Source organism: Ptychodera flava, chromosome 7, assembly GCF_041260155.1.
Source record: "Ptychodera flava strain L36383 chromosome 7, AS_Pfla_20210202, whole genome shotgun sequence".
In the NCBI taxonomy this organism is placed as follows: Eukaryota; Metazoa; Hemichordata; class Enteropneusta; family Ptychoderidae; genus Ptychodera; species Ptychodera flava.
This window is the reverse complement of record NC_091934.1, coordinates 15,063,566-15,083,646: the sequence shown is the minus strand read 5'-3', so window position 1 is coordinate 15,083,646 and position 20,081 is coordinate 15,063,566. Positions and strand designations below refer to the sequence as shown.

The 20,081-nt window shown below is 39.5% G+C and overlaps 1 protein-coding gene across 2 annotated transcripts in view; it reads left to right on the top strand.

Moving 5' to 3' along the window:
* Positions 1-12,526, top strand: part of LOC139136851 (uncharacterized) — a 46,293-nt gene extending 33,767 nt beyond the window's left edge. Inside the window, exons 7-8 of one of the 2 annotated variants that reach the window (XM_070704687.1) lie at positions 1,264-7,895; positions 8,206-12,526. In XM_070704687.1, the coding sequence (XP_070560788.1) occupies positions 1,264-7,895; positions 8,206-8,232 (6,659 nt within the window). In that variant the 3' untranslated portion in view covers positions 8,233-12,526. Of the gene's footprint in view, positions 1-1,263 lie in introns of both variants that reach the window. The other variant, XM_070704686.1, reaches the window with a different exon arrangement.
* Positions 12,527-20,081: the final 7,555 nt, after the last annotated feature.

Sequence of the window (20,081 nt, the reverse complement as noted above, 5' to 3'; positions counted from 1 at the left end):
TGGTTGCAACATTGAATATCAGATTATCAGCTCATTTACATATTTAATTAATTTTTGAAATTAGGCTGTATATCAACACTTAATGCACTGTTATCCAGGATCCGGATATTATTGTGCACAATTTCTTCCTCTTAATAGGGGCCGTAACAGTAACAGTAATTAGCATATATTTGCTTATGTAAACTTTTAAAGGGAGAAAGTCCGCCATTTTCTATGAATTTTGTTTGATACGAGATACTACTTATATTGTTTGACATGTTGAAAGATAATGAATGGATGACCATCCATATATTCGACCCCAGTTTTAGACAAATGAAACCATCGCGAAAATGAATTAATGGTCATGACCATAAATTCATTTTCGCGATGGTTTCATTTAATTTGTCTAAAACCGGGGTCGAATATATGCTTGGTCACCCATTTATTCAGTATCTTTCAACATGTCAAACAAATTAGTATCTTGCACCGAACAAAATTCTTGAAAATTGGCTGACTTTGTCCCTTTAAGAGGTTTACTCATTATTTGCTCGACTTGCATTCCCATTAGATCAAGTGATTATGAAATTTTTTAAGTGGAGGTTGGTGCTTTACACCTGATTTACATGCTACAGCCTTCTCTGTTGTACTGAAAAAAACAGTGCATATCCAATTCAATATTCAATTGATCAAAACAGCTTTCCTTAAGGTAGTATACACCTTAAAAATGAAAAGTCTTCAACTTTTTCTCAAACTCTCTTTAAAGAAACTTTAAACCATTCTCTTTCAAATTAAGAATAAAAATCAGGGGTCACCCTACAAATTTTCATTCAAGAGAAGCCAATTACCCAATATTTATCAACTCTTGAAATTCAAACTGGCCACAAATAGTATGTTAATTCTATTTGGAAAAATAAATTTAAAATTTTCACGAAAATCAGCAGGTGAAAACTTTAGTTACTCCACTAGCTTCAAACTGAGCCCTCACCAGTGGTAGTCCAAAAATTGTAAAAGTTTGAGACTTCGAATATATGTCTCTGAGGTGCAATCTACCTTAAAGTAGTTATCAGATATGTTTTTTAAATTTTGTAAATCAAACTTAGTCCTATGTTAATGATCAAAAGAGCGCATGATCTCATTGATGCTACTTTTTGTTGTCTATATTTCTTTATTTGTCTGCATCTGTCCTTGCTGTTCCCCCTGTACACCTCTCCAATTTCAATCAATACTTGCCTATGAGAGAATATGCCTAATTTAATGAAATGTGTTCATCTCCTCTTTCTATAGAGAGATCTGGTAAACTTGATGCCTGTGAAGACATTGGAATGCCGGTGCTTGAAAGAGTTGCTGCAGATTTCAGTGGTTGCTCTGTGAAACAACACAGTAGTGACAATGAAAACCAGGTACTGAAAACTACCCCGGAGGAGATGCCAGTTGGTTCAACGTTCACAGACGCTGCAGATCAGGAAAAGCAGACCATGGAGAAGGAAGAGACCCCTGAAAGTGTTGTGTCCAAAGAGATTGAAGTCCAATTAGCCAGTGACATGAGTGGGCAGTTAAGTCATAAAGATGAAGAGGAGCAAAATCATTTTGTGAAAGAGGAGCCAAGTGGGGGTGCAAGAGTAGAGTTTATGAATAAGAAACCAAATGAAAATTTGGGAGGGGGCACTGATATCAGTACAAGTGAGAAAGTTGCTGATGGTGTAGATAAAGTGACAATGGACAACTCAAACATTGTAGTCAGTCTTACTGCATATGAGCAACCCAAGCACCAAGCAGACACTGTTAACTTGACCAGTACATGTAATTCTGGTGAAACTGCAGCTGAAGAGAGGACTAATATTCTATCACCTGTTTATCAAGAGCCAATGGACATAACTTTATGTGGTGCTACCAAATCAGCAAGCCCCATGCTGAAATATGCAGGCAATGATAGCAAAAGTGAAGTGGAAGTGAAAAATTACGAAATATCGGCTAATGTTTGTCAGGATATTCTAGGTGCCAGAGAGATTGGTTCAAGTGAAGGCCACAGTTCACATGCAGAAGAAGAATGCGGAACTGAACAGGATATCATGCGTTCGGGAGGTGCTTCAACTTCACCTGGCAGAGAATCAGTCCAAGAGGAAATCATAGAAGATGTTGCACCGTCCAGTGACGCTGCAAGCATTACAAAGCCACAACATATTAAAAGTGACCTACAAAGTGTCAGAGATCATACTGATACCATCAATCTGTCTTTACCTCGTGCAGATGATGCAGATAGAAAAACGCCACAAATATGCAAGGAGGCAAATGTTTTTAATGCTGAGAAGTCACAAACGTCAACTTACGTCTCAAGTGAAGATTCCATACGCGTAGCAGCTAACACAGAAAATGAAGCACTTACCCATACACAGAATGATGTCTCAGTAGTATTGTCAGCAACAACATTAGATGAGCAACCAGTTGATTTGACAGCCAACACGGACAGCCAACATCCAGTAGAAGTGATTGCCAGCTCCCTACAAGTTGAAACTGCAGTCCCTCATTCCACTGTGTCAAGCAAGGAGTCCAACCAACAGCAGTTACAATCTGCAGGGGAAGATGGAGTAGATTTAACAAACAAAGGTGATCAGGGTCACGCAGAATGTGTTGCAGCTTCTGTAACTGACCAGGTCAAAGAAGTAGATGGAGTCCATATCAATGCTGCCACCAATGCTACAGCAGAAGACCAGTCACAGCTGGCCAGTGAGTCACACATCATTGAAGATACTGACTATATGGATCAGACATCAGAACCTATTAATAGTTCTGCAGTTACTGCCAAACCAGAAGATTTAAGCTCCAAGGCTGCCTCTGCAGAACCAGAGGATGTTGAAATGCGTTCAGAGGGACATGCGGAAGAGCCGGTTACAAATGATAGCATGACGGTAGATTCAGAGACAAGTTTGGCTACCCAGGAGAGTGACAACAGATTGATGGGACCATATGAGGATACTAATGCAGCAGATTGCGGCAGAAGCCAAGAAACAAGTGATGCAGTCAGTCAGTCTGCCGTCACTGGAGCAGATGTCAACATATCACAGGAAATATTCAGCGAAGAACCCAATGAAAGTCTTATGGAACAAGATGTTTGTTCAGTCAGTCAGGCCTCTGCGAGTGAAAAATACAACTCATCTTTTCCAGATGCAGCTGATTCAGATGTGTTTAGTGAAGTGCAGATTTCATTGCAGAAAAAATCCTCAGACCTCCACTCTGCAGATGGAAAAGCAACAAGCAGTGAGGATACAGAGGTGCTGAATGCATTGAACAAAACAAATGGAGCAGGTGGAGAACTAGAGATAGCACAAACCAGTGAAGATGTGTCAGGTTCAGGCACTCATGATCAAGCTACAGAAATGACCGAGGATTCAAATTCTTTGGTCATTGATGAAAAGATTGATGACCTTGTTTCTTCAGAGCATCAGCAATGTCAGTCTGAAAAGCAGGAGATTATGGATGCAGAACAAAGTGACACCAAAACAGCATCTGACGAAGGAATCACAGAGTCTTCTCCAACATCTGATATCAACCTCCCAACTATCCATCCAATGTCTCAAGAAAATGAGATCAGCAATGAAACAGAGGATAAAGATAGTGATGAGGTGGCCCTGCAAAATGATAGCCTGGAGATGTTAGACACCAGACAAGCTCAAAGCTCGACTGACAATTCATGTGCCAGTGAAGACTCAAGCCTCAAGTCTGACTCCAGGGAAGGAAATGTAGAAGATATGATAGGTGAAGAAAATCTTTATGAATCTGCATCAAATGACAACAATAATGAAGACGACAGCAGAAAGTGCGACTCTAACAATGACACACTCAAGATCAGTGATTGGGCTGCTCTGTATTCCCAAAAGGTTTTCCTTCCACCTCAGCTAGATGCATCCGGACAACCCATCATTTATTCTGACTTCAGGCAATTCAAGTATGATATAAAAAGTGATCATTTGGTTAGGGGAAAGAGAAGAAAGACTCTGTTCAAATGCAAGCTTTGCCCGTGTACTGTGGAGTACCCACATAGTTTGAAGAGGCATTATTTCGTCCACCATGTGGAAGACAAGTACAAGAGAATACCATCAATTGTCAAGACCACAAAAGTTGTACACCAGCGAGAGAGGATACGAACAAGAGGAGCCAGTCAGAAAGAAGAGCGAAGGAGAAGAGAAAGTCTCCTGGAAGAGGAAAATGAAGATGACAGGGACACAAGTTATACCTCACAAGTGCATGACAAGATGGGGTTCAAGATCAGGAGCCCAATAGAAACGGATGCAAATGAGGGTGTGCAAAGCTCTTCAGAAAAAGATGATGATGAAATCGTTCAGGATCCAAATGTTGCCTTAGAAGAGGACTTTGAAAACTCTGAACAGAACGGCGATAATAAGCCTCTTTATCCTTGTAAATTATGTGGTAAACTTCTTAAATCACCCAAACGACTAGCTAATCATATGCTTTCTCACCCGAAACAGGCTGCACTTAATTGCCACAAATGTAGTCGTCAGTTTATTTATAAGCAAAGCCTAGAGAGGCATCTTTTGACCCATTCTGGTGTGAAACCCTACAGCTGTGGCCACTGTGGTAAGAGATTTGGAAGTAGCACAAATGCTAAACGACATGAAAGATTGCACCTTGGGTACAAAGCACACAGATGTGACCAGTGTGATATTACTTTTATTCAGAACACAGATCTTCAGCGTCACATACAAAATAACCATAGTAGCAATAAGGGGATGAAACCGAAAAAGAGGAGACGAAGACGTGGTACCAAGTTTGTTAAAGCAAAGGTCAGGCGTAATAAGCACATGGTCGCATCTGCCACTTTTCAAGGTTCCTCCATGCCTCTCAAACCACCTGGTGAAGACCACATGTGTCCCTGGTGTGGACGCATTTTCAAAAGTCAGACCAGCATGAAAAAGCATATCGGACATATCCACAAGAAAAAACACAAACAAATGATGGAGCCAGAAAGTAACCATGAAACATGGGATGACTCTGTATATGACGAAGAAGGTCATACTCCTGAGTACTACATTGAAACTAATGATTTGAAGGACACTGTGCCAGACAGCCTAAGCAAATACCTTGATGGGAAGATCCAAACTGATCCATCAGAGGAAGTTGAAAAGCCAGAAGAGGAGGGTGCAAAACTCGTGATTGGTACAAACACAACAAATGTATCCAGTGTTCATACTGTAGTTGTACCAACCTACCCACTAGTGCCAAAGACTGTTCCAAGCCCAATACAAGAACAAGCAGACAAGATGGAAGTTCAGATGCCAGTGTCCTCAACAACGATTTCATCTGATGCTGACAGCACCACAGCTATAGCCACTGACTCTTCAACTGTGGAAACTCCCATTTCTCCTAAAATACACAGCCAAAAAGTCACAAACACTTCAGCAGGTGTTTCAGATGTAACATTTTCAAAAACCATGAGTGTCGGAAGGTCAGCTAAGATGAAGTATACTCCTACTATTAAAGATCATGCACAAAGAATACCTCAACATACTCCACGTACAGTTGTAGGTAGTCGTCAAACCACAACAGTTCAAGGGAGTCCCAGTTCCACTGGAAAGCCAGTGTTTGCACGCTCTCAAGTTAAAATGACTGGACTAATGAACAGTGCAACTGTTAAGAGCAGTCTCCCCAAGGGCAGCGATGTGCCTGACAATTTTACAGTCCAAAAGCCCAGCCCATATACAAGGCCACCATTTGGGGCCAGCTCAGCGCCAAAAGATTTCAGCCCAACACTTGCAAGGAAAAACAGGATTCCTCCACAGAAAATAACACCTGTTCAGCAGCAACAACAGAAAGTGTTGCCTCAAAAGAGTCCAGTTTCAAGCCCTTCAACTCAACCTAACCAAGCATGCAAGTCATCCTCTTCACAATTGCAAACTAGCAATGTCATGAATGCACCCAGCTCAAAACTAACTGTTTTAGCAAACCCTGGACAAGCTCCTCAACCAAGAAGTAGCATGGCTCACTCACTAACTGTTCCACCTAGATTATTACAGGCTAACAGAGCACTATCTTTGCCCCAACCTCACTATACACGTGCACCGACAGTGCGAACCCATCCGAGAGTTGGAGTAAAGACGACGACTCCTAGGGTAGTATCTCCAAGTGCAACCATGAGCAATGTCATCACTAGACCACCCATGAACAGTGTCCTAGTGCAGACTCCGGGAGGCATAGTTGCCATTGATCAGTCCAAAATAGTAAGCAGCATGGCTCAGGGAGGAAGTAATATACCGCATCAAGTTCAATCAATTGCAGCAATTGCTACAGGTGTTAATACAATGTCATTGGCAACTGCCATTCCTCCAGGCAGATTTATTGCCCCCGTAAGGTTTCAGCCGCCACCTCAAGAGTCCAACGCTGGAACTGGTCTAACGGCAGTCGATGGTTCAATGAAGAATACAACAACGATCAAACATGTGCTGCCAGCTACCCAAATTTCACCGCATGGGAGCACAATCAATACTTCCACAATCGTGAGACAGGTGAACCAGCCAGCTCAAGTATCTCCATCTTCACAACAAAGAGGTATAGTCAGTAATCCACCCGCAGTGACACATCAGGTGCAGCAGCCAAGTTCCCCTTTGATCTCAATACCAGCAGCAAGAAGTATTCCACGCACCTCTACTGCTGTTTTCAACCCTCACCAACAGATGCCAACTGCCAGGCCACAGCATAGACCGATGTTTGTTGGGTCTCAGGCTGTCAGCCATACAGTTCCATCAAATGTCAGACAGAAGCCACTAGCTCAACCAGTTAGGAAAAAACCAGGAGACAAGCTTGCAGCTGCTATTCAGAATATTAGGGTCAGAGCTAATAATCCCCAGCTTACCCAGTCAGGTCTACATGTCTCTCCTATATCAAAACCTTCAAATGTTGGTCAGAACCCAGTGAGCACCATTCAAAGAAGTCCTGTGCTTGTATCTTCTTCTGCACAGTCTGGGAATCCTATATCTGTTCCAGTCATCATTCCAAATGTAGTAAACACGTCTGTTTCATCTCCTGGGATTAGAGACACAAGACAACCAGTACCAAATCAAGTTGGGGTAGCTACACAGCCAGTTCCGATGATAGCTAGATCTCTTCAAAGTACAGTCCCACCTATTTCCGTACCTCGGCTATATTCAGGAAGGGTGCCATCTGGAGTGCAGGGTCAAAATAAGAGACCTGCTAGTGAATCTTATATGGTTGTCAATCTCAGTGCAAAGCGTCTGAAAAGCAGTGAAAATATAAGTCAGGATGCTATCCGCCAGCAGCAGGAAGGTAGCAGACAATCTGCAACACAATCTAGCACAGCAAACACTGGACAGGTACTAGATTTGACGGGTGGCAGAAGTAACATTTCTACAGCAGTGTCAAACACAACACAATATGCCGGGGCAAATCGATCTGAAGGACTGTTTGCACGAGCTGGCGGAACTCTGACAAAAACTCAACAAGCAGGAGGATCTTTAGGGAATCAAGTTTCATCTTCTTCACTGCAGTTGCTGAACACCTATTCACAGAGTAGACCAGGGGAGTTGGTGACACCATGGCAGACTAAAGCCTCCCGTGGAGAACATCATGCAGGTTCTCAACCTTCTATGAATGCAAAGCAGATAACTTGCAGTGTATGCAGAGTTCTGTTCCACAGTCTGCAGGATCTTAGTCACCATATTGAAGTTCATGCCCCAGAGTGGCCTTTCAAGTGTGAAATCTGCTATGTCCTGTTCAAGGATGCAAATGTGCTGATGGAGCACAGGTTCCGAATTCATGGGATAAAACAAACATACACTTGTTCTGTCTGTCACATTGAGTTCAACCACATGGAACTCTTGCGTCGTCACCAGATCTCCACCCACCCCAACGTTAATTGCTCTTATCTACAACCGGGACAAAGAATGGTGAGAAAACAAAATTTTACTGATCCCAGAAAAGGAGTTGAAGTATTAAGTATAGACACAGAGAGTGTTGACCTTGAACAAACTGTAGGTCATCCTAATGTGTCACCAGCAACAGCTGAGTTCAATGCTCAGAGTGAAAATGATCAAAGTAAACAACAAATCTGTGATGATACAATTGCAATCACTTCTTCTGTTGAAAGTGATGAGGCACTTGCCAAAGTACCGTCAAAAAATGTGTGTACGAAATGTGGTCGGACGTTCATGGATGTTAATGCCTTTCACCAACATATCTTTATCTGTGCTGTTACAGAAGGTGAGCCACAACCAAACTTGGTGAAGAAGAGGGAAGTCACAAGAATGTCCACTTCAGAATTAATAAGGCGGAAATATTCCAGTAGTTCAGTAGCAGAAAAAATTAGAATGAAGGCCATGCAGCAAAGGGCAGGCAGATCAATGTTTTTCAAGTCACTTCGAAAACCCCATACAGTCAGTAGTCCGCGACTCTATTCCAGAGATCAGAACAGCTGCCAAGCATGTGGGCGAGACTTCCACCATTCAGTTAAACTGGAGAGACACATGAAGATGTGTCCAAACAGGGATGAGTTGAAGATGGCCAATGTGCAAAGAGCACTCAAGGAGATGGGTAAAGGATATGGTGCCGAAGAGAACAAGCTCTTGCTTCAGCACCGATGTCCTCACTGTGCCCGGCAGTTCACTTACCTCATGAGTCTGAAGAAGCACATTGATATCTGTAGCTACAAGCAAGAGTCAAGCGGCATGGGCTTCAGTTCGTCTGAGGAACAGTTGGGACAAATGAGACACATGGGACTTGTGCCTAACACAGTCGTTACTTCAGATGGAATCTTGGTGATGAGCCGGACAAAGAAGAGGAGCAGAGTTGGTCAAAAGGAGGAGGTGGTTCCGAAAACAGCTCCTGAGGGTCTGTTTCATGATGCAGCAGCTGACGACTTTGACACTGTGAGAGTGGAAAAATTATCAAGTGGTAGGAAGGTACATATCATGAATGAAAAGACAATGAAGCTGATGCTGGAGAAGAAAGAAGAAAGAAGTCTAGCCAGAGCAACTACGAAAAGTGGCAAGGAATCTGAGCCAGTGAATTTGTCTGCTGAAACTCCGCCAAAGAAAAAGGATTCTGAGGTTGTACCTGTGACTGAGACCGAATCCAGTAAAGGAGAGTCTAAGCCCCAAGCAGCGCAATCAGCAGATACGAAGCAGGAAAGTGGCAAGGAGAGTTCTAAGAGCATTCACCCTGGCTCTGCAGACACTGTAGCGCCATCCAGCCCCAAAAAGGCTCGAACAATAAAAGTTCCCATGAAAACATACCCCATTAGGAGCAAATCACTAACAAGTCCCCCTGCATTGGAAGCTAATGTTTCCAGCATGCCTGTGCATGTGCCTAGCAATGAAGAATCATGAAGAAATCTAATTACAGCATGTTCACATTGATTAATGTAAATCTATCAAGCTATGTTAGTTTGCTTGGAAATAATGACTTGCAAAGTATCTGTGCAAAAATCGTAACACAAGACACATAACTATCTCCATAGCAGAGACTTGAGAGATGAGAAGAAATGTTTTTTTCCCTGTATGAACCTTTGACTTTTTGCTAAAAGTTGCAGGATATTTCATTTTGATCATGAATTCACCCAAATCCTTGAGAGTCTGGTGCCACAGTTTCTATGCAATCTACAGACAACAAAGGCCCATCTGAAATGACGGGCTGGATATTCAATTTAATAATTCACAGGTGTGTCAAGAGAACTTTTATCAACAAGTGTTTATTGATTTTATTTGTTTTTATTTTTGTTTTGTTTTTAGTGGAGATTCTTTTAAGTTTATTTTTCATGGGATGCATACCAATATCAAGTGCAAAGTGATATGGTGAAGGCACTTTAAATCCTCAGTATGATAGTCTTTTCAAATTTACGATCTTGATTTTTCAATCAGCACAGTATATATATTTTGTGATTTATCACAAGTTGTACTGCCATATGGAAATAATGGAGTCTTCAGCTGATACATTCCAATAACCAAGTGCTGCTATCAAATACAAGAAATAATGAATTTACCAGGGGATTGCTTGTAATCCAAGTCAAAGATTTTGAAATGAACCAAGGGGTTGAATTCCCCGTCTCTGCATGTATTGTACCATTATGTTGAGATGGATTCTACCTTGCTCCAGAAGAGCCTGTTTTATGCATTCCAGGAAGTGTGATCAACAGATGGCGCAATGCCCCTGCAATGATCGAACAATGTAATGATCTGTAATGTAATGACAAAGTCTATTTACTATATTTGGTATCTGTATCGCATTTTTTTCACACTGGCTGTAGACATTTGTCATATTTATTGCAGCAAAAGCTCTATAGATGGACCCAGTTTTACCTAGATAATTTGAGAGAATTTTCTATTGCACGACTAGTTTCTAGAGGTAGCTAGAAGTGTAGTAAAATGGTTTTAAAGCATAAAAGTTTAGGGGTTTTTAGGGGAGAAGATGCAGTACCGAAGCCTATACAGGCTTCAACTTTCTAATCAAAGGTACTCTAGGGTAGACAAGTTTCACTTACACCCAACAATACAAAATCATTGTTCCCTTTTGTCTTATGAATAACTTGATTTTTTTAAATAATTGCACATACTCTCAAATGACCAGCGTGTGAATTGCGTACTATCAAGCCAATAGTTTATGAACGGTGTATTATTGAAGCTGTTTACCGGAAAGTGGGATATTAGGGTACCATGAAGATGGTGATAACCATATACTTGCCAATCAGACTAGACGTGTGAGAGAATATTTTGACGGTGATTACATTGTGCTTCTCGACAGCAAATGTTTACACAGCAGTGATTTTATCCAACTCAGTTTAACGTGATATTTTCAGTACAATGCAGTAGCCTCAGTCTCAAGACCTTATATTGCCATGCATACCTTCAGTATGTTTTTATACAAGATTTTCATATGACCGAAAGGTAAAAGTGAGTTAATACTGCGATAGTTAATAGAGTAATGTTCTTGTATTAAGTTATTTCAAAGCACTTATCTATTTTAACTGAGCGAGAGTGCACTTATTTTTACAGAAAATTAGTGAACTACATAGAATATGATGAAATAATTTATGTAGCTAGACTACAACTTAACTGTTATTATTAATACTTGCATTTTTTGGATGCTTTTGAACGTTTTTTAAAAGTAAGATTTGTGCTTTATTTGAATTACAGTATTGCTTTTTAATATGAAGGGTCACATATAATGGGCAAGTGCCTTCAAATGAACACTGGTTATAAACATTTATGAATGTTTTGAAATCAAATATTTTTATGATGGTGTTCCCGTGAACGTCTTGGAAAAGTATGGTGACTTTTTGATAATGGCAAACTTCCAACAGATGCTTCTGTTGCACCGTACCCCCTGTCAGGTGGAGAGTTGTGCACTGACTTTGACCAACTGTAGTAGCTGAAGCACTGACTGTTGCATTGTTTAGCTTGTTTGGCGCTTCTCTTGTCAGCAGTGTGTTACCCTGGTTATGTAGAAGAGTTTTCCACAATATTGTTAAGCCAAAGTCCGCTTCTGGGTGATCTCCAATCCGCAAACAGGTTGAAAAGTGTGCCAATATCAAATCCACTGGCTTCCAACAAAGAACATGTTACTATTGCTAGAAATGAAGCATTAAAATGGTTTCAAACTTGAAGTTTACATGGAAGTTTTTCAGTGGTCATGTCAGCTATCCCATTTAGTTCTCCTCAATTCAGCAGGGACGTACCCCCCACCAATCGTGTCATAAAGACTTTTGATGTTACTTTAGATGTTCAAGAAATGCCAATACAACTGTTTTCCTTATCTGGTCAGAAGTGTCAGGGGGAGTCGTCCAGCACTTTTCCAATAATTTAGTTTCTCTACAGTGAGAGTGGGTGTAGTGTTTAGCCTGATTTTATACCTTACATGAGTTGTTACTAACCTAGGTCGAAAAGAAAGGTTTTAAGAAGTCTTATGAGTATGTTCCTGCAGATGATGAAAGAAAGAAAAATATGTTCCTGTTTGAAGTCAGGGTAGTGCAGACGCTCGACTGCAGCACCAAGGATGGCTAAACCCTCCTAGTTATATTGTCAGGTGGAATGAACATGATTCTCTTAAGTAGTTGATTTTCGTGTAATTCCATTCATACGATTGTAAGGCAAATATGGGCTGCATGTGCGTTGATGGCCTGTCAGTCGATGCCCATCTCAACATACGTTGATTGCGTCAAAAAAGGATTAAAAGTTTTAAGAATATGTTCAGAAATAATTCCCGTCATGACTTGGACGATAATAATGACAATGAATACCGGAACGGAGATATTGTCGTGGGCAATTGTGATATTGGAAGGCGTCTTATGTGGTGTGATGTTTTGATGTTGCTTACGTGGTGTAGCGTTCACATTAGCATGGCGTAGACCCTTCGGAACAAATCTTTTATGCAAGTTGAACTGATTTCGAAGATATTCAGGCAATAAATTGAATATATTTTGGTAATAAAGTTAATATATTTGTATTTTATATCATTGTAGCCTTACAGATTTTTGTTGACATGCAGTTAGCAGTAATAAAGTAAAGCGATTTATGTAATAAAAGAAGTTTCTGTGTTTGTGTTTGAACTGTGTGGAAGGGTTGTTTGGCATGTCGATCCTTAGTAATGCAACAATATACCCGTATAGTCGGCTGATTCAAACGAAATTGCATGTAAATGCGCCCTTTTGTGTCACATTTCCGGCGACCTGCGTTCCTGACTATTAAGGATAGTAGGCTAGTTTGGAAATTGATGGACATAGATGTTTTATTAAAGAAAATGGAAGTCCGTAATGTATCAAATTGTTCGTCGTTTAGGAATTTGGCATGAACCTGTAACTAATGTGTGATGTCTTGGCAATTGCTCGTCAACAGTCACTTCGCGTTGGTTTGCAAATTTTCAGCATTAGTTTTGCCAAAGATTGTTAGTATCGTGTGGCACAAGATGAACCAGTCCATTTCTAGAGCACGTGCACCTTTGGATTTCAAATCTAAACTTCTTTATATGGTATCTTCTGTCCTTTAATAAATTGTCATTGCCAAGCTACAGTTAAATCCGTGTAAATGCATAATCGCGCCTCACGTTGACTGAAGTAAGCATAGGATGTTAATGCAAAACCGAAACGCATTAGATATTTACCATGCAGCGAGAAGGGTTAAACTATCTATACCTATTTTCTTTACAATATTCTGTTTTAACTGACCTTGCCTTGTTCTTTGGCCCCGACAGCTGACCATTTAAGAGACTGCCGTCAAGGAATGTGTTGATAGGTTCATATTACCAAATGTGAACATTTCAATCAAGCAGTATGATAAAGAGTCAACAAAAACTATTAAGGTTGCAATTTGTTGGGGTAGCTGTTAGTTCTAATAAGCTTTCTATTTTTTATTGTCTATGTTCTGTCCATGAGCGTTACCGACGTTGAAGATCTGTCACTTCGATCACTGAAACAGTTCGTTCCAAAGTTCTGTCCGTTACGGTGATTTCTCAGATGATGAAAAATCTAAAATACGCCCAATATAAAAGTCTCCTTTAGCCTATTCGATGATATTGTTAGATCTCAAGATAAGAATGAGCGCCCGCATTCGTCTGGTGCAACTCGATACTTTCGCCAATTGTTTCCGTGAAATGAAGGAAGACGACAATCACGTGAAGGGTTTTTATAAATGGACTCGTAATTTCTAAACCATATTCCTTAATTCGCAATGTCGTTGGTTCGAAAACCAAGCAATCACCGTTCCCTCGTAATGGTGCAGTGACAACATGGGCCTGTGGAAAGCCATAACGTTCTTCTTTGTCCCTAGGCAAATACAATGTTACAAGGTAAAAACGGGAACCGTAGAGTTTCTTCCGTTTTCGATATGAAATGAGAAAAACATTGCGCATAGCGAATCAAAACATGACGCTGAAATGATGTTTTATATAGGGCCAAGCTTTTGACACAATACTTACGCCATTAAGTGAAAATGGCGACGTTTCTTCTGTCTTTCAAATATTCATGGTCAAAAAGCGTTGCAGAAGGACTGCTACAATTACTCAGACCAAACTACTTACAGCCAGCTGCGAAAATTAAAATGTTTCTTTACGATATTTCTGAGGATCCAACTTCTTTTGATTGATATTGTGCGCTATTACTAGAATGGCACGTTGCACGATTTTGCAAAAATATCCTTGTATGTATACAAGATCAACTGTGCCTGTTCGCCGATCTGCATGTCGATTCAAATCGACGACACGATACAATAAATCGAGAGGACATACTCGAATAGTGTATCGTTACAGAATATGAATGTCGACCGCGGAACATCTCATCTTTGCAGGGGTCGTAAGTTAAGATTTTCATAGGTAAAGCGTGCCAATAACATGGAGATCGAGGTCCCCATGCTTAACGTGAAGAAACGTTGTGCCCATGAGAGAATATATCGCAATGTCAACGATGAAGGAAACTGAAATGATATTTCCCAAACCCAAATCTGTCTCTGAAGTGCTTATTTGTATAAAATTATACCATAATGATACTGTTCCGAAGGTGACCATTTTCGCAAATGCTATCATATACGCAAAAAACACTTTCTGTTTCTACCGTATGTTGCTTTGAGATATGCAAGCGCAAGCCAAGGTTCATACAATATGACGTTCTTTCAACCACAAACGGTCTCGCCAAAACACTGTATGTGGAGTGATAGTTGTTTCTGTTCCCTAATTTTGTTTTTTAGTTCTGTATGGACAGGAAGAATGTTTTAAGCTTATCTTAGGTGAACGTGATGGTCGATCAGATCAGAAACTACATACAGCATGCGTGTGTATATAAATGAAAGTTAGACTTTAAGATCCTAGTGTATTTCTGATTATTTTATTGAAACCGTAAAATATAAAGCAAGGTCTTGAAGAGGCTAGTGTCCACACGTCCATTTATGAAGAAATTTCATTCTTTCTCAGTGGTACAATTTTAAGAAACATAAAAAATGGTAAATACGGCTGTCGATTTTATTTTGCGAAAAATACAAATATACATTTGTTACATATTGACTCATAATTTCTAAATCAATGTACACAGTGTATATAAAAATAGCACAAACATATTTCTGAATTCACAATATCATTATATAATTTGAAACCTGAGCAACAGCCTTTTCTGGAAAGAAATGTAATCGCAGAGTTACACAGCTTGTGTTCTGGGTAATGCAGTAATGGCATAGAAATCCAATCTATGTAAAACGCTCATCTTTACCCTTTAGTTAAGATGAGTTTTACAAGTAAAACTGGCGCCAACACAATAGACAACGATTTCCTAGTTTGTTTTTGGAACTAAGTCTACTAGAATGGTTGTTTTTTATATGCACTGTCGATCGCAAAAAGTGGTTGTCAATATTACTATTGATAAGACAACTTCCAACATTATATACCGGAGTGAGGTCTTCGAGGCAGCATCTACCTTCGATTGGAGTCGTGGCTTGTAGGTTTTGACCGGGCTGACCCATAAAAAGCATGCTTTTATGTAGAATTATGTACACCTTGATTATGATCTTCTCATAAACAGCTGTCTTGCCCCCAGAAATAGACCATATACACAACAACTAGCTGACATTGTGATGATAATTTTTGTCACCTCAAGCATAAAGCTGTCAGAAACCACCGACATTTTTTCTCAAGTCAACTACCTGAGCGCGGATATCCACCCCGAAGCAAATTTACAGCACAATAATGCATTCGAAGGAACATACATATGCCATGCATTGTTGCCGTCCATCCAAATGAGTACGATCACATCCGCAAAACGCTAGCGAGGCTTAGGGAAAAACCAATTAAAAAAGTGAAAATCGTGAAGCAATGCAACCCTGGGAGAGTAGAGTGGCTTCGGTTTGAAAGATATTTTACTAGTCACTTTGGAAGGGACCCTGTTATTAATAATTGCCCCTTGTTGTAGCATTAGGCCACCGAACACGTCATTGGTAAAGGAAACCCGTAGGGAACCTTACCATTCTGCCTTAACAAGACAAAGCAGATTCCTTCATGCCTACACGATGAAGTGCGTTGTGGCGTGGTCACGGGAGAATTAATCGCACATTAAACATTGAAGGAAATCGGAATAACATGTTCAACACCAAAACCTGTCTCAAAAATGCAAAGGAAGATATTTTATCAAACGATAGCGTACTGTTCCAACGGTGACTGTTGTCGCAAATGCATTGTATTTCTTCCCCTTAAAAGTACCGGCTCTCTTGCCTGCAGATTTTAAAACGACCCTGACTTCGTACGTCCATCTATATGTCACTGTCTAAAATTAACTCTCAGATCTGAAAAAACATCAATAATCGCTTAGATTTTCTTCATTGTGAGGAAAGGGTAGCGTTACAGAAGTATATCGATGGTGAGACAAAACAGATCCTTCAACAAATTTAAATCCAATCGAAAACATACGCCTTGGAAGTATTGATTGAGAAGGTACTTGGTACATGAACGTAGATGTACAGGGGGCAAAAGAGACAAAATTATACATTAAAACATATCACGCACGGTTCACTACAAACTTCACTTCTCAACAAACAAGCTAAGCGAAATGGACGCCATAGGTAATGTGACGGTGTGTCGTTTGTATTTGTTATGACTGCAGCAATTAATTGAAAATGTAAATGTAAATGTTTTTTTCAGGGCTGCAGTTGTTTCATTTCCCAAATCTTGTACTTACGTTTCACTTGGACAGGAAGTATACCCCAAGGTTATCTTAGATAAACGTTATGATCGATCAGATAAGAAGCTACGGTTTTATATGAAGCGACGACAGTTTGGGCTTATAATCTTACAGTACAGCCTGAACACGATTGGAACTGATTTGGGATAATTGGATGGTGAAGTAAGGTCGTTTTAACCAACAATTATAAGCTCACTTGCTTTTCGTTTTAAGTTGCACACTTTTTTTCATGAGTAATTTGTAATATTGCAACATTCAGCTATATGGCACCAAATACTTTTGAGAAATTTGAAAAATATGAAGATCCAATTATCCCAAGTTAGTTCCAATCGTGTTCCTGGTAGCTCTGTAAAAATAGTCAAACAAATGTTAAAACGCTAAACAAGGCCTGAAAAAGTTGTTTTTTCCGTATCATGTCTGGTGGTTTGGTGTACAAGGAAAGCGTCAGAAACTTTGGTAAATTCAACCATTTCGTTTACGAGGCCAAATATACATAGCATAAGGACAGTTTGGTAAGTACACTTGTTTCAAAATATACATTGTTTTTCGCAAGTATGGTAAATGACGTAACAGTAATAAAGATTTCGCGAATCGTTATTTGCAATAAATACCAACATTGTCAATGGCAATTTTCACAATGTTATAGTTGCCGCTGTGTATCACGCACATAAAACCCCAGAAATGTGGACAAAATGTCACGCCCAGAAATACGAAATAGAGGCTACCATAATTCCTAAGGAAAAGCTGCACGGCTCATGATGTAATGATGGCTACACTAATATTGATTTTATGATGTAATTTTTCTGTACTGAGGAAAGAGGTGGGGAAAATTTGTCAAATTGGCCACGATAACCGTAGACAGGACACGAGGACGTCATAATAATCGACTATGCAATTACATCATTGCACTGAAATACCAGACCACAGCTAATTTGTGTTGTCGCCATTTTCCCTTATAATGTTGTTTGAAAACTCAACAGGATCACTCATATGGTATGTTGTCAGCTGTCATTATTAATTTCATGATTTAAGCTTCTAAAGAGAGATTACCGAAATAAAAAAATGAAATCCTTTCTTCCTCGACAATATGTGACATTATCACAAAGCACAGCCAAGCTGCGGTTGAAATTAGACGAGGGCGCAACTTTATCCGACAACGTATTCCGCTGTTGTTGTTTGTGATTCAATGATATATGTCAATAAGTTGAGTTTAAGAAGTTGAGAAGCAATCGATGACCACTTTTTGTGTAGAGTTAAAAAAAGTTAGAGGGAATATTGTGATTCACGAACGTTGAATGTGTTCACGAGAGAAACATTTGAACGCCCATATGCAAGTGAAGAACCACGCTTACATATACACATAGAGTATTTTTTAAATTCCGAATCGCACAGAGTTACAAAAATATGACAATCACATTCTATTGCGAGAAATGCGCAAGTGATGTGTTTCTCAATGCCTTTGCTTTATGAACAAATCTGCACAGATTTGTTAAGAATTTCTATATTTGATGAATCCAAAAGTCTTTTGAATTTATAAAAGTTCGAGACAACAAAACTCTCAGAGAATTTCTCGCAATAGAATGTGATTGTTATATTTTTGTAACTCTGTGCGATTCAGAATTTAAAAAAGATAGTAAATATTCATTCCTCAAATTTGCGTAAAATGGACATATTAGTAAAAAATGGTATTCATCATCGATATCTTGTGACCTATAAATACTGTATCGTCTATGAATCGAGTCAATGCCCAGATGTCGCCTTTCTTCAATTTCCAAAGAATGAGCTGAACATCTAAATCTGGCAAATGACTGGATATATGAAAGGTATACAGTCACCTGCAATCTAAATATTCCCATATATGGTCAAAGGGGCTTTCCTTGGTATTCAGTATGTCCATGTGAGGGCGCTGTTTTTAAAAAGCGGCCACCCGCTTAAATCTGTGATTGGTTAGATTTTCCATGGTAACTGTGGCAAAATTGTAACAGGTGACAGTATACCTTTAACTGTGACAGCTTAAAAGGAGGTATTTCTCTAGCTCTGATAAACTTTTTAACGTTATGTAGACTACGCTTGTTTGCAGACATCTGTCACTCTAGAGGTAAAATATGTTAGAAACACCTTCTTATTACCGACTTCTTGAAAGTACCAAGCATGTCCGAACCCGTATGAAAGAATAATATTTTTGACAGATGTTGCCCGAGTGTGTCTACCAAAGTTGTCTAAATTGTACAATATAATTATTAAAAGCTTGTCGAGGCAGTCTGGTGGTTGGCATTTCTAAATAGTTTGATCCAGTACGAAATACATCTACATAAAGTGGTAACGAAAATTGGTACACTTCCAAATTCTCCAACGACAGCCTCATTACAAGTACTGGCTGATAAAGAAAGGAAGTGTCAACACCATTTTCTTTGTACCTTTTCAATTTCGTCAAAATATTAAAAGCTCCATATTTCTGCTCCATGACTTAAAATTGGTAAAATCATAGAGTCAAATACTTGAAAACGGGATTTGTATGTAAAATTACCAATTTTCTGCTTGCCGCAATTAAGCTATACATATCTTTGCTAGCTTTTCCAGCTGAAGTACAGACAGCTTTGGACTGCATGTTTCTTGATGGGAATACTAAACCCAAATACTTATAATATGTTACCATTTCCATAATAGTGCTGCATCCAAAAATGATTTTCATCCCGTTGCTCCCAACTTTACGGAAAATCGTAATCTTGGTCTCATCCAGGTTCACTTCCATTTTCCGAATTTTCATTTTTTTTAATGTATATGTTTATAAGAAATCGTAGATTTCCAATGGAATCTGCAAAATCACAATGTCGTCTGCGTATAATAGAGCAAATAAGTAATACAAGTTCTGTGTTAAGTGAATGCCCAAGTGTTTGGATATGAAAAACATACGACCAGTTCTTTGATGAAGAAAGAAAACAATAAAGGACTTAAAATACAGCCTTGCCGTATAGGCCTACCTGTAAGGCAGTTAAACATAATCTGATGTAATATTAGTGTTTTACCCTTACATATGCTTTAACATTCCCATATATAGAGTACAGAACACAATACATTTTCCCATCAATACCAAGTGATTTTAATTCATACAGTAAAAGTGAATGGTCCACCTTGCCGAATGCCTTTGAGGAATCAACGAACAAAAGTTACCCCTATTGTAGCTTAGATATTTTGGATCATAGTGTGAAATACGAAAAAGTTATCAAAAGTGATATGCCCTGTACGAAAACCAGCTTGACGGTATAAAATGACATTATTAGACTCTGGCCATTTTTGAGACGATTGTTTAAAACGGTGAAAATTTTGCCTAATGAATATAAGATAGAAATCCCTCTATAATTTTTCACATCACTCCTCAAACCTTTTTAAAAAGTGGTATTATTAGGAGGGCTGAGGAACACTTGAAGGC